Below are 26,089 nucleotides of genomic sequence, written 5' to 3' on the forward strand. Positions count from 1 at the left end.
AAAAATAATTCAAAAAATGTTAAGAAACGGTCATAGTTGAAATGAATCAAATGCGTTTTTTTTTTTTTTTTTTTTTTTTTAATCATTTAATTACAATTTTATAAGAAAACATTTTAAGAGCACATCCTTTTGGTGTTTTTTTGTTTTGTTTGTTGTTTATAAAATAGCACCAATTTTTTCCTATGCAGGATACAAAGTGTCTGTGTGTGCATTGTTCTAAAACTTTATTCAAAGTCGAGAAGTCGAGTTGGAGACAGTGCATCTTGCTCTCACCCATCCACCACCCAACTCTGGAATATAAATTAATATTTGTCTACTTTTTGAACGGTTCCGCCTTTGTCTTCTGACGTTGTCACTTGATGTGGTCCACTTAGAACTCGGCATCATCTTTGCAGTCTTTGCATAAGTGCATACATGCATGTATGTACATATGTCTGCAGAAGTATGTGAGTGGGTGTGTTTATGTGTGCGGTAAAAAGAAAGGTCTTTACAAGCAAATAGCTGTACTTCCTTTGCCAGGATATTTTTCTATGTATATCTGCGAGTGTTTGTAAATCCCCTGCACTGTAAAATATGCAATTAGAAAAACATCAAAGCACAGACACCGCTCAATGCTGATAGCCCCGGTTTCCGATACCCTATATACTCTTATCATAAGCAAAGTATGTAGCTCTCCCTTTTCAAATGCATTTTGTATTTGATTCTACGAGAACACTTATGGTTTTTATTGATATTAGCGATCGAACAAATACTTTCTTATCAAAACGCACAAGGCAACTTTGCGCTCATTAACCGCACCATTAGTAAGCAATTGTAGTATGCATACACAAATGGTATGCAACCAGTCGACTAACTTCTATGCGATTTGACAACCGCACAGTAAAACTACCCTGTCACCGTCACAGACTCAGTTGCTGCTTCATCTTTAGTGTATATTACGCTCTCTCTCATCCTCCCACACCCTTCTTTGTCCGCTAAGCTGTTGCCTTTTATTTATTTTAGTTTCTAAAATTATTTATTTGTAATTTTTCACATTTAATAAAATGTTTTTACTTTTACTCGTCTATACGACAATCGCCACTGGACACAACGCGAGGTCAATTGGCTTAATTAGTGTGTGACAAAAGCCGCCAGTTAGAAACTTGCCGTATGTAGTGCTTGGAATTGATTAAAGGAGTATTTAAAAAAAAAAACCTGCTTGTTCATGTTCGAGAAACCTTATTGGTTATTTTTATATTATCTAGATCGTCGTCAAATTGGAAATTCTTATGCAATATAGAGCGGAAGTCTGTTTGTCTCTTCGACGAGTTGATAAAAATGCATTCAGTGCAAAATGTACTAACATAAGTTTTTAGTACTGCTTTAAAACATTTCTGTCAGCAAGATAAGAATAAAACATAAGATAAAAATGCATGCGTCCGTTTGGATATTGTTCCTTTCTCTGTCGCTTTCTCTTGGTATTGGTGCAGTGCGTCATCTAAAGGAGAATCAGAGTTCAAAAAACGCTCAGGAACGCCCTTTACGCTCTGAGCAAAATAATCGTCGACGCAGTAAAAGCAATGTTTCTGTTGATAATCATGGAATCGCAAAAGTGGGGCGACGACCAGCTCTAGAGGACTACGATTTCATAGACGTCAAATATAGTAGTGAAGTCATAGATAGCTTCGAAACATCGCTGGAATCCGTAAAGCGGCAGCAAAGAAAGGAAGGAATAACTACAGCGACAACAGAGCATGGTGAGTCTTATCATCTTGGTTTGTGAGCCAGAGAGTGACCTCTTTGCTTCATTTATCATCGAGTTGAAATTGTACGAATTCAATAATTAAAGTTAACTTGTTCTCTAATAAAATTTTTTTTTATTTTTTTGTTTGTGAATCCATATAAACAGTTGGAAGTCATGTTTTTACACCAAGCACCCACAGGGTAAATTGGTATATACAGTGGCGGCAAAAAATTTGAGACCAAAATTTTTTCACGTTAAATTCTGGTTTCATGCGAGTTTTATATAATGTTAGGGAAAAGTTTTGATGTGTTAATTTTCAGCCGTAACGGCAACGAAGTCTATCTATTTTTTTATCCGAGTTTGATCAACAATATCTTATTCGACGGAATATTTAATTCACTATCTTTTGCAGTTCGAGTGTTAACCTACACTACTTTAGTATCAAGTGTAGTTATACTTTAGTATTTAGTAATAAATGACGCCAAACAGGAAGACCAAAAATATACATACAAAGTTGAGTTTTTCAATTGGCTCCAAATTGCACCCTGGGGCCAAATTGAAAATTTGTGGTGTGCAGTTTATCTTAGTTTTAATAGACCTAAAACTTTTTCTTAGGGTCCAACGCGTACAATCAATTTTACAAATTTTGAAAATGTCTCTTATTTTTATTTGCCACTTGCAAATTTTGGGGCTGTTTATCAAAATTCATTTAAAAAAAACGTTAAAAACAGTTTTTTGCCGCCACTCCATTCTATTCTCCATCAGCATCAGCGACCGGGGCGATCTAGCCATGTCCGCTTGTCTGTGTGAAGACCTAGATCTCGGAAACTATACGAGCTAGAAACGCTAAGTTTTACATAGTAAAACTCTTGGGGTATGTGGAGTGATCAAGTTTATTTTAAATTGTGGCACGACATTTACAAAGTGTTAGTCTTTACATCAGTTTTTCAAATAACCGACGTAAACTAATTTAGGTAGAGAAACTCTACGGTAAGGTCACTTTAAAGATGGTCTATATTTTAATGAAATAAGTCTATTTAAATATGCTTACAATTCTTCACTCTCTCACTAACATAGCTATTAATGACTGTGCTAAATTCGAGCAAGATCGGGTGACTATATCATATAGTTTCTATAGCAACTATCGGTCAAAAACAGTGACTTTTATGAGTAACTTTGTTACTTTTGACGCGATTGCTTTCAAGTTAAACATTTGTCAGTTTTAAATATCTGTTTATGTCTGTGCCACATTTTTTTTTTAAGAGTGGGTGACTATATCATATAGCTTCCATAGAAACAATCCGTGTTAAACAGTGACTTTGATCAATAACTTCGTTGTTTGATTGTAGGCCGTTCGTTCGCTCCAAAGTTTCAGATTTTTGCCAGTAACTTTAGGAAATCCACTGTACTTCGCTCAAATAATGTCATTTAGTATACAAATTGTTTGTTAGAGCTTGTATGACAGAATCCTGCTGACTCTCAATCTACCTGAGCATCGTTCTTTCGGAACTTGACTTTACCTTTCAATTTGTTTGTAATGCGGTGTTTTCCATTTCTAACTCTTCTTATCCTACGTGGGTCATTTTATGAATTATTTAATTCTATCATTGCAGTTATGGATGTCTGTATGTAGCTGCGATGGAGTTAACTTTTTTAAATGCATAATGCATATTTTCAACGCATTTCAGCCAAAAGAAGGGATAAGGTTGCGTGCAGTAATACAAAATATTATTTTTATTAACATTTTTCAATTCACATCAAATCGAAATAAAGAAATAAAATTGATTAGTATGCAAAGCATTTCAAATGCCTGTCATTAGGGAAAAGGCCGCCATCGAGAAGTTCGTTAAAATTCAAAGCATTTACTTGAAGAATTTCCTTTTTGCAAGCAATAAATAAATGTCCAAGCAAGCCATTAAATTTCATTGGAAGTCTAACACATTTATCATACTTGCGGCAGCACTTCCACCCCGGCATAATTTACCGCAGGCCCGGCTTACCCAAGAAGTTATGCTGGCGCCGTTGATGAAGTCAAATGTAGAATTGAAACAAATTTTTAACACAGTTTCATTTTGAGATACATTTATACACGCAGATACACAGATATGGATAAAGTTGCCTCTCATCGTAGTTGTCGTCATTGTCGGCAGCACTTTTAATTAACACATTTCACTCCCGTTTGAAAAAATATTGCTTTTGATTAAGTGCTGAAATTGACGGTGGATGAATCATTTCTTTATTATGTATCATGAACAAAGCCAAACAAATGTAAAATAACATTGAATATGCAATCAATTAAATGGTGCCTAAATTAAATTCAATCGAACGGTTTTATCAAATTTTTAGCTTATCTATATTTTCCATGAGTTCCCACTATTCTCGACCTCATCCTCATTGACGACTTTCCCCTTTTTGGCCTCCACTCCAAGCAAATCATTTTTGACACTTGACATGAGTTTCACAGGGCCGCCGACAAATCCGAGCCGGAGACTTGTTTGTTCAAATCGCCTTGCTATTGAGACGTTTTCTTTATATTTATAGACCTTCTCCCTTGCTTCCTCTACCCTCATCCTGATACCCACGTTTGCACTCTTCCACATCATATACCCACACTCAAGTATTCCCCTTTTATCTCCACTCTGAATTCTACGTATGTTTGTGGTGGTGGTGCCGTTGACAGCAACTTAGATCATTGGCCACATTTGAGACATTCTGTCCCAGAGTCGAAGCGAAAAGACTGCGCAACTTTGAAACTACTCGTTGGTATAATAAAAATAGCACTCAACGACGACATAAGAATACGAATACACGATTATATATATAACTATATAGTCTATAGCCTGCACTGCGTTAAATGGAACAGGGCTGTATCGTAGTCTAAAAAACATTCCAGTAGTGGACTTAAATAACGGCTTAAAATTAGCCAAATGTCAAAAACCGAGAGCCAGGGCCAACTTTGTGTACTCTTGCAAGTTTTTTTTGGTACCTTTCTCATACGTAAAGCGGAAAAATTGTTCATTTAAAAAGTTGGCGCCTAATATTAAAATATGGTTAAATTTTGTATCCCGTTGCAGAATATAATTTAATTTAGTTAAATCAAGATGTATCTTTTCAACATATTAGTTTTTCTACCAATCAGCATAAGAAACCAAGTTGATATTGGCATGACAGACTGCTAATCTGTCCGACTGGATCGTTATGCCACCGTAGAGTTCTTGGTATAAAGCTTTTAAGTATCTTCGGTAGGTTGAGTCATTTAATTGGTCGGATTATACCTCAGTAACATATTCAAAGACGTCTTAGTAACATATATGTATGTACTACAATGCTGTGATTCCTTATGTTTTTGGTAACTCTGAGAATTTTTTTTGTTTTCACCGATTTTTACCAGGTTTTATTTTAAAAAAATCAAAAGTTTATTCCATCTTTAAATCCATGTTATAATGAAGTAAGTAAGTCGTCTCGCCGACTTGGGTATACCATACACAAGGTGAAACAAATATTTAAAATTTCGAAAACCAAATGTATGTCTATTAAATTGTTTTAACATCTCGCTCACTCTACAAACACACAAGCACTCTAGCGCCGCCACTAGCCAACGGCCAATTCTGCCCTTATGGATCGCGTAGCAAAATACGTTCATACGTATATTTTGTATGTTTCTAGTCCGATTTCAATCAAATTTGGTAGTTTGATAGAAATAGATAAGATTTATTAGTCTGCCAAATTTAATCGCGACGGTCAAAAAATTGCAAGACCCAATCGGTTTTTTCTAAATTATGGAGGCAGAAGTGGGCATGGCAGCATATTAAAATATATATATTCTGCGCGCATACTAAACCAGTATGCATACTAAATTTGGTGACTTTAGCTCTTTTAGTTTTCGAGAAAATCAGTTTTGTTTAATTTGCGGAAGCAGAAATGGGCGTGGCAAAATTTTTAAATAGTCAATATCTGCGCGTCTATTAAGCTAGCTTACATACCAAACTTAATGTCGGTAGCCTACATAGTTTTTAAGAAAATCTGTTTTTTGTAAATTCCGGGGGCGGAAGGGGGCGTGGCAAAAATTTGAAACAAACTCGATAAGCCTACATTCTACACGAGACTGCATACCAAATTTGGTGGCTCTAGCTCTTATAGTCTCCGAGATCTAGGTGTCATACGGACGGACGGACAAACGGACATGGCTAGATCGACTCGGTTGTTGATCCTGATCAAGAATATATATACTTTGTGGGGTCGCAGATGCTTCCTTCTGCCTGTTACATACATTTTGGCGACTTTAATATACCATTTCACCCTATGGGTGTATGGTATAATAATTTTTCACTTAGCCTACTTTCATTAGATTTTGCTATATTTCTATACCATGAGAATTTCTTATTTCTCAGTAGACTAGAATCGATGTTTTCTATGGCAGCTATATATGATAGTGGTCAGATCCGACGAATTTTCAAAACTATTATTATTATTTTTTTTTTAAATCTGTAACATTTGAAGAATGTTGTGGGAAAATTTGAAGTAAGTCGGAATTAAACACGCAAATATATAGGGCTTCAGTGAAGATTTAAGTCGGTTTTCTGACGAACGGCATTTTCCAAGTCGGAAAGCACTCTAGCGGAAAAACCACTTGACCAATCATTTTTAAAATTTTCACAAAAACTTTTCAGTGTTTTTTTTTTTTGTTAAAGTTTTATACCATGCACCCATAAGGTGAAATGGTATATTAAAGGAATATTAATATACATTTAATATTGGTATATTAAAGGCAGAAGAAAGCTTTTCCGACCCCATAAAGTATATAATGTGATAAATGGGGTCACGCCCCCTTCCGCCCCCGTATTCAAACAAAAGTGTTTTTCTCAAAGACTATTCTGGGTAGAGATATTTTGGATGTGTTCAAATTTTGGAACGCACCATTCCGCCCCGTTATTTGAAAAAAAACTCTATTATCTCCCGTAATTTTCTACCTTGTGCAATCAAATTTGACACTTAAATCTCTCGTCTAGAAGAAGCTTTTACATTGAATTTTTCAAGGCCAAGATAAAATAAATCATTTAAATCGGTTCACGCGAAATTCAGATACAGCCCTGTTTCGTTTGAAAAAGAACAGGCCACATACATATACAAATAAATAATTTTGTTGTATTATATATTTGGGCACATATGAGCACTATATGTATACACATGTACGTATGTATACATCTACGAGGAGCTTCTAAAAAGTAATCAAAATGATTTAGAAGCAGCTGTATGAATTCCTTATCATTTTAAAGTTAAGCAATTCTGCTTACATTGCTTTTAATATTTTTATGCTGATTTGAAAAACGGGCCCAAATAAATGTAACTCCCGATATTGCATAATAACTTAAGGCCTTAAAAATAAAATAACAGTAATACATACAATAATATTTTTTCCAACGAAAGCGTTAGTCCAATTACATTCGAAACACACCTCGTAGACTTTCTAATAGCATAGAATAAAACACACTGGATATAAAAAAGAAATCTTTAAACTGAAAAGTCCAATACAATTATAAAGAAGGCCTATTTGATCAAAAGTTGTAGCAGTTTGCACATTTTAATCAGTTTTATGAAGCTTCGTGAATATCTCTTGACCTCTTCTTTAAATCAGTTTCGACTTTTTGAGTCATATTTTTGATCATAATCGACTAATTTGATTGGGTCATCGTACGCGACTCATTTTAGAGACATATTTTGATTTGACGCAATACTTTGTTAAGTCGTTATTTAATCAAGTAAGATAGATACATTTTTTTTAATCAACAAGATGTCTCAAAATAGACTCATCAAGGTGATTTCTGTTAAAACAATCCTCCAAATGCTGGATGAATATATACATATGTTTGTATGTATGTTTATGAGTGAGTTAGGGGGACATCAAAGAAAATTTCTCTGTAATTAGTTACAAACGAAAAAATGTCCAAATGCTTTAGTCAAAAATATGATAAATGGAAAATTAAAATGCTTCTCATGCATATGATCATACAATTTTGTAATCGGTTAAAGTTTTTGTCGCTAAAATGCACATACATATGCAATAATGCTTATTCTTTATCACATTATTGTGATCGCCAGTCCTAGATTATGACAATTATCGAAGATCCCTATTAGGCCAATATGAAATGCGAAAAACTAATATTAAAGATAAAACTGAATTTATTGAAGCTGCGCATAGATGTGTATTTATACTGGAAGGGTATTTACTATTCGTCACCACGACTTGCTTTTCTCTAGCAATTGCTCGCTTAATTAATGAGCTTCGTCTTTGATCTTCTGTGAAGTTCACTATCTGACGACGTGGTCTCCCTCAGTGACAAAACTGCAGTTTTTCACGCGTTTCAAAAAAAAGCATTAAAAATCCGCTCCAAAGAGACAGGAACTCTTTCTTGGTTTTTTTCTGTGAGGGGACACATGTCGTTACATGTTTTTATGGGGAAGTGGCTCTTCACTAGAGGTGTCAAAATATGTATGTACTTCCAATTCGATATAATCAAAGTTTCGATATGCTGTAGGGAGTACTTTGTAGTTTTAGATTTATTTACGGAACAAGAAATAAATGGATTATAAGATACAATGCGCATTATATCAATTCCAATTCGATATAATCAAAGTTTCGATATGCTGAAGGGAGTACTTTGTAGTTTTAGATTTATTTACGGAAGAAGGAATTAATGGATTATAAGATACATTATATCAGCCACCGTAATATTATTCATGGTTACATGATATGTGAACAAAATTAATATAGCTACATATATACATACATGTACATACATATATGGATTCATATGTAAGTACATACATATGTATGTATGTATAAAAAATACATACATACATACATACATGTAAAGTATGTATAAAAACTAATGTATATCTATTACAATTCTTAAAGCCAATATTCATTATACTCTAGTTGAATATCAGATATTATAACTTGTAAAGATTCAGCAGTACAATAAACGAAAGCACATAATACATATATTTATAAACATCACGCTACCACCTCTAAGATATTAGCTTCCTTTTAATAAGTTGGAAGAAGTTCAACTCCCAACGTGCTATCTTGAAATGATCCACAAACAGAGAGATTGAACAACCAAGGCAAGTGCTTAAGAACTTAAGAACTTGGCTGTAAGAACATAGATAAGTCCTAGTCCAGAGACCAACATACTAATAAGTTTCATTGTTGAAATCCATCAAGCAATTCTTAAGGAAGCTGTCACAGTACTTTGTAGTTTTAGGTAAATTAGTAGTGCCATTTTTTTTACAAGCCAATAAAGGAGAATTCGGTGGACTAAAATACGCACTTTTAGGAAGAAAAAAAGGACATTTAACCTGATGCTTTTAGTCTTGTTTCTTAGGGGTTAGCTTAAAATATGGTTCAAAATTTATTAGATTTCATGGTACATATGTATAGTACTTATTCGTAAAATTACTTTTACAAGCATTGATTAACCCAATTATTCGACCTGATAAGCTGTTATAAACCGATAACTCTTGCTAGCATGTACAACAAATAAGTGTCCCGTTCTATTGGATTGTAAAGGTGCAAGCGAGAGGGAACGACAAAAGAGAGGCGCACCCACTCTCTCTCCATACTGAATCAAAGGCAGCTTACACAGACAAGCTCGCGTTGACGAGTCTTACACACGAAGAAACAATTCATACTAGTATTGTTGGGTATGCATTTCATGTGCAGGAGTGTAACTCAAAATACTTTCTGGAAATGTCAAGCAAGGCAATAATGATAACAATTTCCAAGGACATTGACTTCTATCAAAACAACCAACCAATAATGCCTTAAAAACTTATGCAAATTCCTAAACAGAGTACTGACTAATGTAATTAAGAAACTTTGTAGTATTGACTATAGTTGTTTGTAAGATTAGAACTAGGACGCTTGGTCAAGATATCCTAGTGCTCAGCCAAAGTTATTTCGAAACGAGGTTGAATCGTTTTCCAAACATTTGATGGATTTGCTTTAATATATGTTGGGCAAACGTTTTATATATTTAAATACGATGAATAACCTTACGTATGTACATACATAGTATTTGAAAAAAAGTCAGATTCCGCAAAAAAAAAGGAGAAAGAATTCTTGACAGCACTGATTTACATACATATATATGTACATACATATGTACATTGTACATACACATGGCAAAAATGTGGAAATGATGCTCAAGCTGTTAGTCCTCAATTTTCACAGTTCACAGGCAAGCTGTGGCAATTATTTAAATTTTAATTTACTGACTGGTGTCAAAATGCGTGAGTCAGGCCATTAAGCCTTGATATGGAGCTGCCTTTTATTTACTTTAATAAGTTCCCCATATTTTGCTCTTTTCTTTCAGATATTTTTACATGTTGCAATCAAGTCTTTGGCTCATGTCGCACAGCATGCGAAAATGTAAGTATTTGAAGAGGATAAAATGAGAGGGGCAGCAATGGCAATAACGGTAATGGGAAATGCACACTGGCAGGCAAAAGCTATGTTGGCAAAACTTACTGTACTATTATTAATATCACTGATATCAAACTTGAGAAAACGACCAGGCTTGTGTTAGCTCGCAAAATGCGTATAAATTGTTTTATCAATTGGCATAAGTCCCAAACAAGTAAATTGCCAAACAACAAGCCGAACCAAAACTCAACCCTGCCTCAGTTTAACCAGTTTTCGCCATCACTTAAAGTCATTCATAAACTGCTAAGAAAAATCACCTTGTCTGTGGTCCGGGTCTAGACGAGTTTGTAATCAAATCACTGACATTTAACTTTGTAATCATAACAATTTCCAAAACCGATTAGTGCTCAGGGTTAGAAAAACAGAAAGCTGAGTTTTTAGTTTAGAAATGCAAATGAACCCACATTCAATTGGGGTTAATTTTTCTTATGTCTAAATTTGTAGTGGCAACGTGAAAGATAACAGGATAGTAACAAAACCGGTAACTCGAAGCGGTTCACAAGCGCTTAATTGAATTGCATAGATTTGCATTTGCGATAACCGAACATTTGCGCACATTTTATCATTGACAAAGTGTTTTTTTTCTCATTCTCTATCTTGATTGAAAAATGCTCAAATAGAGACCCGAGACAATAAGGCTCAGTTTGGTTGAGAAAACGTTAAGGTAGAGATCCAAAGTAAATATTCGACGTTTGTTTTCTTTTCGAGCTTGTTTGTCTGCGTGTGTGTAGGTGCTCATAACAGGGCCATGGACACTTGATTAGCAAAATGCACCAGCTATAGCTAACAGCAGGGAAGCAAAGGTTCTGCGAAAGGGGGCTACATTAGGGGGGATTAATTTATCTGGAGCAAGTAAAGCGTCATGTCGTCTACCAAAATCGGATTCTTATAACAGTTCTATGTTATTTTTACCACGAACCCTTATATCAAAAGCGCTGGGAAATCTCAACTTTAGGTTGATGTGTTTAAAAATATTTTTGTTGCACATATGGTACATAATATTAAAATATCAAAGAAGCTAACTTCGGCAAAGCCGAAGTTTATATACGCTTGCAGTCCTTGGCAACAATATTTTTACTTTTTGAAATTTCTTTCCCTGCAACTCAATTCATCAATACAAAACAAAACATTATTTCTCTTTTTACTACAATTTTTCTTCTTCTTCCCTCATTCCCTAAGCAAAGCACTACACGCATACACATACAGTTTATGTAGCGTTGCGCCTGTGTATGTATGCATGTGCTCTGTTGATTTGATGATGACGTAGTAGGCAGCGCTTGAGCCGATTTATGTATATTGTCTGTAACTTGTGTTCTATTAATCCGATCAGATTCAAATTGGTCTGAGGTTTTATATCCAATACTATCATATTGGTAAATTTCATGGGAATACTCCAATTTCTGCAAAAATGTTTCTTCTAGAACTATATGATATAGTAGTCCGATCCTGATGATTTATATACCAGGGTACCAGTGTAATAAAACCCCCAAAGATATTTGTGGATGATAATCCATCCCGATAGCTCTTAAGATGGCTGAGTAAAACGCATACGCACCGACGGACAGACGGACATGGATATATTGACTCAGCTTCTCATGCTGATCAAGAATATATATACTTTATGGGGTCGGAAACGTCTCCTTCTGTGCGTTGCAAACATATGACCAATTTTATAATACCCTCTGCATAGGTATAAAAATATCAAAGAAGCTGACTGCTGCTGTGCCGAAGTTTATATACCCTTGCAGTCCTTGGGCATATTATTTTCATCGTTCCAAACATTTTTTATACCATACACCCATAGGGTGAAATGGTATATAAAGTCGCCAAAATGTATGTAACAGGCAGAAGGAAGCATTTCTGACCCCATAAAGTATATATATGATCAGGATCAACAGCTGAGTCGATATAGTAATGTCCGTCCGTCCGTATGAACACGTAGACCTCGGAGACTATAAGAGCTAGAGTCACAAAATTTGGTACTAAGACTCCTATAATACCAACGGTGTTCAAGTTTATTTCAAATTTTTACCACGCCCCCTTCAAATTACATAAAACTGATTTTCTCAAAGACTATACTAGCTATAGACACCAAACTTGCAGTGTGTACTGGCTTAGTATACTTAGCTTACCACGCCCACTTCCGCTTCCGAAAATTAAATAAAACTCAATTTCTCGAAAACCAACAAAGCTAGAACTACCAAATTTGGTAAGATTTGTTTGGTATGCGTGCAGATTAATAATATTTAAAATTTTTGCCACGACCACTTTCACTTTCCTAATCCAGAAAAAACTGAATGCCTCTCTCAATTTTTGGACTATCGAACACCATTTTAGCACACTAATTAGCTCTATTAATATCTACCAACCTACCAAATCGAACTATACTAAGATATACGTATAAACGAGTTTTACTAGGCGGTCCATAAGGGCGGAGTTGGCCGTAGGCTATTGGCGGCGCTTGAGTGCTCGTTCGTTTTTGTGAGAGTGAGCGAGAGCGAGTGAGACATGTAAAACGAATTTAACGGCGAGACGACTTACTTACTTCATTTGTTACTCAATTCATCAATGCACAGACAAACCCTTTCAAATATCATTTCCGATTCTTCTTCCCCATCCCCTTTTACATGCAAGCCGCGATTGGCACGCATACACACACAGTTAATGCGTGTGCTCTAATGATTCGAGCAATGATGTATGTTGTTGGCTGCTAGTAGTGCTTCCGGCGGCGTTTGAGCAGAGCCGATTTATATTGCCTGTAACTGTGTTTTATTTATACGATCTGATTAAAATTTTGGGATCTGATGTTTTATATAAAAAACTATCATATTTGTAAATTTCTTAGAGATACTCCAACTTCTTCCCCTATTTTTCTTCTATGACTATATGATACAGTGGCTCGATCCTGACAATTTTCATACTTTATCCTACCCGGGTTATATTTAGCTCAAATATCAAGTTTCATCTCAAAAGCGCTTAAGTTGGCTGAGTAAAACGCAAACGCAAAGGACATGGCTATATCGACTCAGCTTTTCATGGTGATATACATACATGGGGTCGGAAACGTCTGCTTCCGTGCGTTACAAACATCTGACCAATTTTATTATACCCAAAATATACAAAAATTTTAATTGTTTTAAACGTTACAAAAATATGTATTATTTGGAATTTTGGAATGAATTTCTCTTATTTGAACCAAATTTTACTTTAACATCCCTCAATAAAACACATAAGTCGTGCAAAAATGGCGTCTAAGAAAAACTTTAAAAACTGAAAAAGCTAGCACTAATTGTAAGAGCTAATATTAACAAAAAAATAAAATATACATAAATGTTGAAGTTTTCATAATGATTTAATTTTTTGGATCAATTTTAAAGTTTTGACCTAAACTGTAAGATTTAATGTCATTTTAAGGACACACAAGTAAAGTAAATTTGATATAAAAACTAAGGCATTTCTTTTCATTCCTTTGGAAAATAAAATATAAATGATATTCTTTAAAGTAAAAAATATAAAGTTGTTGTTCATGGCACATACCAATTTTTGTTTTCAACAAATATTTGAATTAATATTTAGTCGTTCCAACCTTATTTTTCAAGACTTCGCGGCAACGACATCCAATAGCATTTTAGATAAAACTTTTTCGACTTTAATGGATATTAGTAAGAAAAGAGTTACCAAAAAAGTTGTATATACAAACTTTGACGCGGTCAAAGTTAGCCCCGGCCCTCTGGTTTATATTTTACTTTAGCGGCTTTGATTTTAATCTTGCCCTCATAGTTCTACTGGTTATTGATGTAGTTTCCTTATTTTTGAACTTTTCCGATGAAAGAAATGGGTTTTTTTCGCTTCCAGCATGATGATCTGTTTTTGGAATTTTGAAGTTGTCACGGGTTTCCGACCCCGATTTTTATACCATACACCCATAGGGTGAAATGGTATATTAAAGTCGCCAAAATGTATGTAACAGGCAGAAGGAAGCTTTTCCGACCCCATAGTATATATATTCTTGATCAGCATCAACAGCCGAGTGGATCTAGCCATGTCCGTCTGTCCGTATGAACACCTAGATCTCGAAGACTGTAAAAGCTAGAGCTACCAAATGTAGACTCGTGTAGTGTGTAAAGTGATGAAGTTTATTTCAAATTTTTGCCACGCCCCTTTCCGTCCCCGCAATTGAAAAAAAGCGTTTATCTCAAAAACTATTCTAGCTAGAGACACCCTATTTGGTATGTATATTTGCTTGGTAAATGCGCACAGTTTATTTGTGTGTTTGCCACGCCCTTGTTCGCCCCCGTAATTTGGAAAATCTCGATTATTACCCGTAATTTTACCTTGTGCAATCAAAGTTAGCACACTTAAATTCCAGCAAAAAAAAAAAAACAAATTTGTTACAAATCGGACGAAAAATAGCCAAGTTATGCGTATAAACGTTTTTCCATAAGGCCGGAGATGACCGTTGGCTGGTGGCAGCCACACTAGCGCTGCCGACCGAAGTCGTCTGGCCGACTGAGGTATACCATACACCAGTAAAACAAATATTTTAAATTTATAAAACCAAATGCATTTACGTATTTTTAAAAATTCTGTTCACATGCTTTTTATAGCATATCTTAGTATCTCGCTCACTCAAAGCATACGAGCACTCTAGCGCCTCCATCAGCCAACGGCAAACTCCGGCCTTATGGAAAAACGTTTATATGCACAACTTGGCTATTTTTAGTCCGATTTTGATCAAAATTGGTAATCTGCTAGATATTAGTATCAAATTTAAGATAATCGAGATAATCGCCTTTTTTCAAATTACGAGAGCGGAAAGAGGCGTGCAAAATCTTTACACATATAAAATGTGCAAGCAAATATACATACTAAATTTGTTATCTCTAGTTCTGGTAAACGATTTTGACGAAAAAACTAACCCGCCCTAACATATGGATCTATGTATAATTTTTAAATCGAAATCAATTAAGCTTAGAAAACAAGTTACCGACATCCATATAAACAAATGAACTATTGTTGGTAAGTGTGTGTTTTGAGCCCCTATCAATCCTATGAAGTACATACATATGTACATATATGGCAATCTAAGTTTGTTGAATAGATGTGGCTCAGATCACTGCGCCTGATACGGATCGAGCATTGGAAAATTGGAAATTTTACATTGTGTGCAGCACAACACTCAAAATTGTTATATACATATGTACAAAAAGACAAAACCCACAAGCTGTCGGGCCTCTGCCTGCTCGCTGTTGTTTCACATGTGTTTAATTGCGTTTATTGATAGAGTTAATATCTGCTCTCCCGATTGTCAGGTTCTTAATTAGTAAACCCTTCATATTCTTATTTATTTTAAACTAAGCAAGCACCAATTTATCGTTTAGATATCGCTGGACGAGATTACTCACAATAGCGAAGTTGCACGACTAGAGTTACGCAAATATTGTGAAGCGCACCATGAATTTTGGACTTGTGTCAATAGCACCCTTGATGGTATGTCCCTTCTTTTTTGGTTATACAAAATCATAGTTATTTTTATTGCAGCTGTTTTGCACGGCTCGGATTGGTCGGGTCGTCGGTGCTGTCAATTTGGTGTATTGCTCCATTGCCGTAATGCCTGTGCCTCTTCAAGTAGTGCACCTGTTAAATCGTGTAGGCGGAGCGACGAACAAGTATTATACGATTGTTTTGAACGTCAAGAAGCAGCCGATCTGTGCTGCAGTCAGGCAAGAACTTCGCAATGTTTGCAGGTAAGAACAACATACAATTACTTACTTAGTTGAATATTTTTGTTTCTGATAAATTTGTTAATATCTGTGGTAAGTTGGGGGTGTAATGTAAGGGATTAAAAATTGTAGATTAGGCTTCCGTGTCGGCAAGTTCATTCCCTTCAATGCCACAATGGCTAGGAATCCAAAAAAGTTTAATTTTGGATGCAGCTTTGGTAAGAAGAGTCCTGATTATTGTTGGATATGAGTCGTTGTTGTTGATGTTCCCGATAGATTTTACAGATAAGAGATAATCAGAGCAAATTATAAAGTTACCTTTTCTATTTTGAAATAGTTTTATTGCGTCTAGAATGGCTATGGCTTCGGCTGATAGTATTGCTGTAAAGTGCAGTTGTATGCCTCTTTTCAAAGTTTCCTTTGTGATGGCACAGGTAGTGGTGTTGTGTTGCAGCGAGCCGTCTGTATAAATAAATGTGATTGTTGTATTTAGCCTTAAGATCAAGGAAGTGCCGTCTATAAATATTCGTCGGTGTATTGAGTTTGCTATATTTTTGTAATGTAGTGTTTATAAGTCTAGATAGGAAAGTCCATCGGGGTTATTGCTTTGTTTGGGAGCGGGAGGTAGGGGATATTGTTTTCTTTGCATAACAGTATGACTTTTTCTAATGTCGATGTTATTTTATATTTTACCTCTGGAAATATGCTTGATATGAGTGTAGAGTGGAGAATTTGAGCTGTTTAGTAGTGTTTTGTATGTTTTAGATGTAATAAGGTCTCTCCTTTGTTCCATTGTGGGTATATTTGATTCGAAAAGAAAGTTTGATATAGATGTTGATCGTAAGGCTCCAAGTGATGTGCCTATTGCTGCGTTAAACAAAGATTAGAGTTTGTTGAGTGTTGATTTTGGTTCGTGCCCATAGATAAATATTGCATAGTCTGCTTCAGATTTTGTTTTGTTGATCAATGTGTGTGTGTTGCAGTTGAATTTGGAATTTGCTAGGCATTTTTATACCCTTGCAAAAAAGGGTATATTAATTTTGGTCAGAAGTGTGCAACGCATAGAAGGAAGCATCTCCGACCATATAAAGTATATATATTCTTGATCAGCACGACGAGACGAGTTCAAATAGCCATGTCCGTCCGTCCGTCTGGATCGACGTGATCTCCTCCTAGACCGTAAATGCTAAAGAGCTGAAATTTTGCACGTAGGTTTGTATATACCGCACAGTTTGTATATCTCGGATTCAGCCGGATCGGATCACTATATCATATAGCTCCCATACAAACGTCAAAGTCACGAACAGTGACTTTTCTCAATACCTTCGTTTTTTTTTAAGCCATTGTCGTGAAATTAAATATTTATGAATTTATTACACTAACAAACGACTGTGCCAAATTTGATTAAGATCGGGCGACTATATCATATAGCTCCCATAGGAACAATCGGTGGTGAACAGTGACTTTGATCAATATCTTCGTTATTTCCTAAGCCGTTTTTTCGCAAACATTAGACCTTTTACACAAAAAACTTGCAAGGGTATACAAACTTAGACCCGGGCCCTCTGGTTTGATATTGAGTTTGTTGTTTAGTGTTGGTAGGATGTGCTTTATGTGTGAGTCCTATCTTTGGATGTGGTTGCATAATATGCTGCAAACAAAATTTTATTTTCGGCAATTATGAAGATTTCTAGTGATAATACTGCTCCTGAGTATAAGCACCATTCCTGAATATTTAAGAAGAGGTTGTCCAGATTGAGCGTTAGGTTTTTTTGTTTATTGAGGGGAATAATTAGAAAGAAATCATCGGCATAGGCCCTGAATTCTATTTCTTTTGGCAAGCTGAGTTTTTGCTAGTTTATTGTAAGCAATAAGGAAAGGGATGACTGAAATTGGTGATCCTTGGGGAATGCCGTTAAAGCCGATTTTCGGGTCTACTTTCCAGTTAATTAGCTGGTCGACAATAGTGTGCACTCCAACTCTATCGAAAGCCTTTGAAAAGTCAATGGCGATGATTAAGGTGTGCTTTTTGGTTCTGAAGGTTTTTATAGCTACACTGCCTATACCATGCACCCATAGGGTGAAATGGTGTACTAAAGTCGCCAAAATATATGTAGCAGAATCCAGCATTTCCGACCCCATAAAGTATATATATTCTTGATCAACATAAGAAGTTCAGATAATTACTTAGCCCACAAGTGAAAAAAGAAATGGTGCAAATCTAAAGAGTACGGTGAATGGGGATGCAGTTCGTAGCCCAATTCGACCAATTTGGCCATAGTCTTACTGTTGCGCTTGTTGTCCGGGGTGAGCAAACGCGGCACCCATTGCGCCGACAGCTTTCTCAAGCCCAAAACTTCAACTCTGTAGCTCTTACGGTTTAGGAGGAGTTTGTGTTGATCCAGACGGACGGCAGACGTACGGATGGACATGGCTATATGAACTCGTCTCGTCGTGCTGATCAAGAATATATATATTTTATTTAGTCGGAGATGCTTCCTTCTATGCACTGCACACTTCTGACTAAAATGAATATACCTGTTTTGCAAGGGTATAACAAATTGCGGGCATATCGGAACGAAAAGGGACATGGTGATACCTTGAACGCTTTGTCTGTACATTGATGAATTGAGTTACAGGAAAAGAGTTTTGAACATATAAAAATATTATGACAAAGGACTGCAAGGGTACTGGTATACACATAACTTCGGGATAGGCGATGTTAGGTTCTTTGATATTTTGGGTGAAAATTGCATATTAGCCTTTAAACCAAACCAATATATACCAAAGTTTACCAAAAATCCTTCAAATGTCAGGTTACATAAAATATGCGTTTGTCATTCTTAATAACAATTATTACAATTATCTCTCCAAATCCATCATATTTTATTAAAAGGCCTGTCATGGTGTATTCGAACCGTCAAGTAGCAGCCAAGAGCGAGTCGACATTGATTCCGCTTGTGGAGCTCGTAATACCGATGTTGTTCAGGTAAGGAACACCAGCAACACAAACAGTATTTTGGGTACGGTTAAAGAGATATTAAAACGTATCGACTATTTTAGTGCATACACAACCACACTGACATGACTCCTCTGGTGAATGCCGAGCAGTGTAAGTACAGCTTGGACCTTTTAAATTCCGATTACTGTCATTATGATTGTTAACCTTGAACAGATCTTCCATGTTGCGAGTTTAGTAGCAAGGAACACTGTCGACATATATGCCGCAATTTACTCCAGCAAAATAGCACAAGTTTGGAACGTAGTGAGGTTATTTTCAGCCATTTAGAGGCAGCCGGATGTGGCACTCCCTTGCCTCATCTACCATTTTGGCAGTGCTTTTTGACGATCAACAGGAAGCTAGTTGTCCCTACCAGAGGTCAAACTCAACGAAATGAAGGGTCTAATGTGTATGGCGAGCCCAATGAGTTAGGCATGGATGCAGCGAAGCGTCAATGCTGCGAACAAGCTAGTAGTCACAAGTGTAGACGGTTGTGCATGCAGATCTTTACCAATAATTGGTGGGACTCAAGAGCTAGCTTCGAAATTGAATGTCTTGAGCAACCGGGAGAGAGAGAGCTACGTCGTTGCATTGAAAATGTCGATAACCCCTGCGAATTAGGTTGCGACGGTTTAAGCTTTTGTACAAATTTTAACAATCGACCCACAGAACTATTTCGGAGTTGTTCCGCCAGTTATGATGCAGCAGCCAGGGAAGATTTGCAGTTGCTTCAACAGCGTGGGTATGTAAAAGTTCTAGGGCAGGAGTTGTTCATTAAAAACACCACGCTATGCGCTCCCGAGAAATGGAAGGCTTTGGTGTGTGCTCTTCAGATACAACCTTGTACCCGGGAGGGACACTTCAATGGTATCTGCAGTGAGGATTGTAGTGAAATTCTCGAAGAGTGTCTAGATTGGACACGCCAGCAACAAAAACCCCAAGCTATATGCTCAAGGCTACAACCTTCTTTATCCGAAGACGAGACTCCTTTGCCCTGCATTTCACTAAAAGCATACTTGCAGAACGATGACATTTCATTGACGACGAGTGGACATCCTGGTTTGACGTCTCCCTGCCTAAGAAAACCATGCAATTCGAGTGAGGTGTGCGTACTCGAACGCTCTGGAGCTCAAGGTTACGCCTGTATACCGGGCTGTAGCATGGGACAGGCTTCGAATTTCCTAGTACCTTTTGGTTCATATGTTCGCTTGGGTAAAACAAGCTCTGCCAAAATTGAAGTGGGACAATTTGTCACAGCCGAACATGTGGTTTGTCGGTGTGGCCTACAGGGACAACTGGAGCAATGTCAGCCATTGCCCAGCTACACTCACTCGCATTGCGTCCTACCAGGTGGTCGTAGCTTTCGCCACGGCTCATCGTTCTATCTCGAGTGTAACCTTTGCAGCTGTTTTGCTGGCGAGATAACATGCACAAAACAACAGTGCCGCCTGCCTGGATTCACTGAAGTGGGTTACACAAGTCTACCTTGCAACTGTGCTACCCATTATGTTGCGGTCTGCGGTTCGAATGGAAATACCTATCCCTCGGCATGTGTGGCCAAGTGTCTGGGCCTTCAAGAATCTATGTACATTTATGGAGCATGTAATTCTCGGAATGCCTGTCATGCGGCTGGCACTAATGCGTGTGGCCCCAGTGAGAGGTGTCTAGAGAAGCGTCAAGTATGCCTCTCTAATATGCAAAAACCATGCCTTCAGTATATCTGTGGTAAGTGATTAAAAAGAACTGCTACTAAAACTAAAAAAAAATTTTAAAAAAAGCTAACTATGTATGTATGTCTAAACTGAATGTAGGCATTCTTCCAGTTTGTTTGTTTGTCTCAAGATTTTTAATATAACCAATTGAAATACACCTCGCTTTGCGTTGGGGATACGTTCCAAAAAAACACGACGCAAACTGAAACGACGCAAAGTGAATTAAGATTTTCTATAGGCAACCATGGAAAGATCAAAGATATGTTCCCGGGCCATGAAAATACTAATTTTTAGAAAGAAAAATTGAACAAAGTAAACATTTAAAAACAAAAATGTTATTGCATTCATTCATTAAAAAAAAAACTGTTTCCATTAAATCAAAATAACCTATTCAATTATTTATCTTTATGAGTTTTTAGTGGCTTCGTTCACCAAAAATTTGTCCAGAGTTTGGTGAATAGCTTTTTTTTGTAAATTTAAATAAATTTCTTGGTAGCAGTTGATGTTTGCAGCTACCGCCTGGGATACCTTAAAACTTCTGTCATTGTCAGGATCGTTTTTTATAAAAATTCTCCATTGCTTCGTCAATCAAGCCCATCGCTTTTGAAATTTGTTTGGAGGATACACAGTTCTACGAACATTTCTACTAAACCTTCCCCGAATTTTGATAGCAAGACGCAATTATAAACAGAAGTAGGTAAGCTAGATGTCAATGTTGAAAAACGTAAAACTGACAAAAATTCAAAGGCAATGTTGGTAAAAGTTGATATTGGCGTTGCCACAATGACTGATTAAACAACGCAACAACGAGAATTTAACGACGCACAGTGAAAATTAGTACTAATAAAGCAGCGACGCAACTTCGAAAAAACGCAAAACGAAACGACGCAAAGCGAGGTCTAGGTGTACATAAATGTAATTTCGTAGAAATGCCTAAAAAAAAGTTATTTCATAGGAACACATAAAACAACTTAGGGAACAAAAAACGTTTTCTCACTGTGACTACCTTTTTGACCGATGGTTTCTATATGTTTAAGTGGTCTGTATGTATAAGTAGTGGTATAATACCCTCTGCGAGGCTATATTAATAGATTGCTTCTTAGAACATATTTCTCTATTATCTTGGAAGTCTTCTTTACAAATCCTTGAAGACACCGACCTAGTTTGCCGTATTTAATTGTATAACTCATTATATGTATCGCCTATAGCATTTTTTTGTGGAGCAACAGACTGTTTTACAAGTGTCGAATGCATAGTTCGTATAGGTACTACAATTTTGAATCATTTCTTTTTTAGTTGTGTGTCAGTTATATTAATTTTTCCGCTTCTCTATTCTTTTGCAGTAAATGCCACAGCGTCTAATTGCTACTCTCAGAACACAGAACAACTGTGTGATGTTTTGGGCAATACGCACTCAAATGCTTGTGAATTTGTGCAGGCACAGCCCAATGATCAAGTGGCCTATTGGGGAGCTTGCCAACTTGATAAGGATCCCTCAAGCAGTTTCTCTTCCGTTTGCGGCATTAATGGCGTGACTTATCGCAGCGCAGCCGCTGCTCGCACAGATTATGTGCTGGTAGACTATACAGGGCGATGCCGCGAAGTAGGCCTATTGGTCTCCGATATGGGCAGACGTTGTCGTACTGTAAAATGCCCCTCTTCAGATTTTAAGTACTGTCATCTGATAGTTCCACCTGGAGCTTGTTGCCCACTTTGTGCAGGAGGAGCCTTAAGGATTATCTATTCCAAGAAGCAACTGGACAGGGCCACTTACGCCCTAAAGGGGAAAAAAAGTTCTTTGCTTACATTACGCGGTGTACTACAACAGCTAGATAGCTTAATTCAAATCAACGAGTGCCAATTGACTGGTTTTTTGACCATGGAGGTTGGAATTTTTGTTGCTTTGGTGCCGAAGACCCGAGGAAGTCCCACACGCCTGCAGTTGGAGGCTTGTGGTCGAGAGGCGGAAAAAATATCGGCTTTAATCAATGCTCAATCCCCTAGCATCACCACCAATTTGGTGTTGTCCAGCTTGACCGTGTCGCATCTGCTGCAGCCTTTATCAAGTGGCGGATGGGTACAAGGGCCACTTATTTGGTTAAAAATAACTACCATGTTTCTCGGTTTAAAAATAATATAATTTTAGAATTAGGTTCATTTTTTGTTTTGTATATTTGGAAAACAATCAAGTGGATTCTTGGTGCCAATTTTTATGTTCTGTAAGATGTCCAGTTGTGCCTTCGATGATAGTTAGGAATTGATACCCTGTATTATGTGATATTAGCTAAATTATTTAATTAGGTTTAGATGTAAATCTTGGAAGTAGTATTATCGAACGACACATAAAAATGAAGAACTAATTAAACATTTAATAGGAAGTATACCTGACAGTAATTTTGGCAAACCAAAGTTCATCCACCATTTTAAACCCGCAACTGTTAATTTTAATTATTCCTGAGCGCTTTTAACGCTAAGATAAAATATTATTTGCATGTATATTCGCATGTCCGTGAAAGAAAAGAGTATAAAAAGAGCAAAGTTCATATGTAGAAATAATTGTAAGCGAAGTTTAGTTTTTATATATCATGCCCTTATTTTGCTAAAACATTGACCTAAATTCTAAATTCTTTGTTTAAATTGGTTATTTGCATCTAATAGATATCTCTTCATTATTTTGGCTTAATTACTAATTCAATGATTATAATTGTATATGTAACAAAACTGCAATTTTAAAAAAGTTCGGTTGAATGCCTTAAAAAAATCCTTTAAAAAGGAAATCCCAAATTTTGGAAAATTATAAATCTAATAATAAAGTCGCGTAAGTAACCGTGTGAGTAGCTTTCATCTGAAACGATAAAAATCGAAAGCTCTCAAAATATTACAAAAAAGTATGAGGGGTAAATTGTAGTGTAAAATTTTATTTTGCTTCCGAAAGTCGTGTAAGCTACAGCCGAAATGTCTAGATGTACACTTCTACTCATATAATAATTATCTTGTATGAAAATGTTTTGAATAGTTTATATTAAACAGCTGCCGCTCACATTTCGATCATGAATAATTGTTGCCGTTAATACAAATTAACAAAAATTGTAAACGTACAAAAATAAGTTTAGCGAAAAATTGGTCAATGAATTGTCCAATAATAGTTTAGGTGAGTTAGCCACCAAAAAACGGAATAAAGTTAAGTTTTGTTGCATAACTTAGTTTGTGCTAGAAGATTTCTCAGGCCTTGTAAACACCACGGCGAATTTGAGAAATAAATTACATGAAGGTGACAAATTTATATGAGTAGGACTTTTGACAGTCAGCTTTGCATATTCAGGTTTTTTGTTTTGAAAGTAAAATGTTTTGTTAGTATTGTATTTATGGCAACGGGATGCTTACATACCCGCACGTTAAAAAAATATTAACGGCAACATGAAGTGTTCTCACTATTTACAAAACTGTTTCATTTCGTATAAGTGTCTTAATCATCTTATTGTTAGTTATAATCTATATATATTAGTTTAATATAAGCAAGGTTTAAGAACTTCTTAAATTTGCGTCTCATCTGTTTTTTTTTTCAATTATATTATTATTTTATATATTATTATTATTTAAATCCTAGAGAAATGATAATTAACAGAAAGTACTAATAGCGAAATTTTTACCAGGTCGAGTTTCGGATGGAATTTATATTTAAACATAATTTTTTGACTAATGTTTCCCGGTTCACTAAATTTTAGGATCCAAATAGTTGGTTTATTATGTATATAAATAAATCCAAGTGAATAATTAGTTTCGTTCTACGACAATTATATATTTAAATAGTCATCGGAGAGCTTTCTCTCATTAAGGCATGTTTCTCGACCAAAGGAAAGTATAGTTTTAGAATTAACGATTAGGCCTAAGCATAATACTTACTTCAAATTCTAATAAAGAGTAATACAAACACAAAATAATATTAAAGCAAATCCTCTTTGCAATTTATTTAAGCCCTCCATGGAAAAGAAAATGTGACATGAAAGAGATAATCTATACTCTAAGTTTCCATGGGCACTACTGCATGGACACGCTCGGTGATCTGAAAGTCCTTTATGGTGGTGTGCAAAACAGAAGTTGTGCCATGCTTGAAGCGATAGTCCAATTTTCGTTCACCTTTCTTATTGGCAAGCTCAAAGTTGCGCAAGTACTCCACGCTATTTTCGCGAATTACGCAAAGGTCAACGTTGGAGCCAGACCCCAAATCGTTGAAAATGCCGGAAGCAATTGCATCTCGTACCAGTAGCTTACCATCTTCCTCTGACATATTGGGTTTCCAACGACTTTCAAATACAGACATGGCGGCCAAACTGCCGGAGCCCATGGTAGCATAAGGTAACTTGTCTGAGCTACCATGCGGATGAATGGAATATAGATGTGGTCCTGTCTTATCTACACCTCCTAACACCAGAGCCGCGCTAATATGACCTTGGTAGCGGAAAAGCATCTGCTTCAGCATCATATTGGCGGCCACCACACGGACCTGGCGATTTGTGTTCAAGCGGTGCAACTCCAACTGAGATGAAATCAAATCCGTAGTCATCTCCGTATCTGCAGCTGTGCCAGCACCACAGCAGCTATGCGAAAAAAGTTTGTTAGTTTTTGTATTCACTTCGAAGCATTTTTATAAAAATTATTGCTTACTAAATGTTTTGTGCAAGATAATGAATCTTGCTGCAATTCTTATCCGACACTATTGGTCCCTCGGTGGCTCTAGTGTCTGCTCCGAGGATAACACCATCTTTATATATAATACCAACGATGGTGGTGCCCGTCTTTGTCATAGTAGGCGGCTTAAAGCCTTCTTGCAAGAGAATCAAATTGCTAAAAGAAAAGTACAAGATAGATCATAACACATTTCGCTTTCATAACTTACCGCTTGCAATTGTCGAAATTAAAACCAGCTTTTGGCAAATCGCGAGCCAAATCCAAATCCATTTTATATTCTGTAAATTACTTTTTGTAAAGACGAAGAGTTGAAGCGGAATGACAAACAAAATTGTGGCAGCAGCTCCAATGATTTCTAACACTGGTTATCTATTTATCGGTGTTGCCATTTGGTTTTTAATATCAGCGATGCGAGTGAAATAAAAATCGATAAATATTCATTATAATATGAACTTTTGGTGTTTTTTCTAACAAACATTAAGAAAATAAAAAACGTAATATTTTCCTCTGACATGAATTGCACAAGTTTTGTAAAAAAAATAGAATGTTGGTATGGGTCACATAAATAAATAACGATAATGCTGTTATCGATAGTGCTGGTTCGTTACTAGAAACTTAGCAGGAAATTTGGCGGGAACTGAGCTAGTTCTGAGAGTGTGCTGGTTTCAAAAAAAAAATTTTTTTTATTTTAAGAGAGGATTGTATTTTATTTTTTTTTTTTTTTGAAAAAGAGGAAAAAGGATAAAAAATTCGGGT

General features: G+C 36.3%; 2 protein-coding genes across 2 annotated transcripts; one reads left to right on the plus strand and one right to left on the minus strand.

Moving 5' to 3' along the window:
* The first annotated feature begins 185 nt into the window (after window positions 1-185).
* On the plus strand, window positions 186-25,192 carry LOC6651931 (reversion-inducing cysteine-rich protein with Kazal motifs). Its single transcript, XM_047011770.1, has 9 exons — window positions 186-662; window positions 1,245-1,736; window positions 10,099-10,154; window positions 15,590-15,698; window positions 15,750-15,955; window positions 18,828-18,920; window positions 18,995-19,043; window positions 19,107-20,657; window positions 21,988-25,192. The coding sequence occupies exons 2-9, from the start codon at window positions 1,409-1,411 to the stop codon at window positions 22,782-22,784; spliced, it is 3,189 nt and encodes a 1,062-aa protein (XP_046867726.1). The 5' UTR covers window positions 186-662; window positions 1,245-1,408; the 3' UTR covers window positions 22,785-25,192.
* Window positions 24,583-25,707, minus strand: LOC6651932 (proteasome subunit beta type-7). The gene is made up of 3 exons (XM_002074345.4): window positions 25,542-25,707; window positions 25,310-25,489; window positions 24,583-25,242 (listed from the first exon to the last, which is right to left on the minus strand). Exons 1-3 carry the CDS (start codon window positions 25,601-25,603, stop codon window positions 24,666-24,668), a joined length of 819 nt encoding a protein of 272 aa, XP_002074381.1. The 5' UTR covers window positions 25,604-25,707; the 3' UTR covers window positions 24,583-24,665.
* Window positions 25,708-26,089: the final 382 nt, after the last annotated feature.

The sequence above is a fragment of the Drosophila willistoni genome, assembly GCF_018902025.1.
Source record: "Drosophila willistoni isolate 14030-0811.24 chromosome XR unlocalized genomic scaffold, UCI_dwil_1.1 Seg106, whole genome shotgun sequence".
Classification (NCBI taxonomy): domain Eukaryota; kingdom Metazoa; phylum Arthropoda; class Insecta; order Diptera; family Drosophilidae; genus Drosophila; species Drosophila willistoni.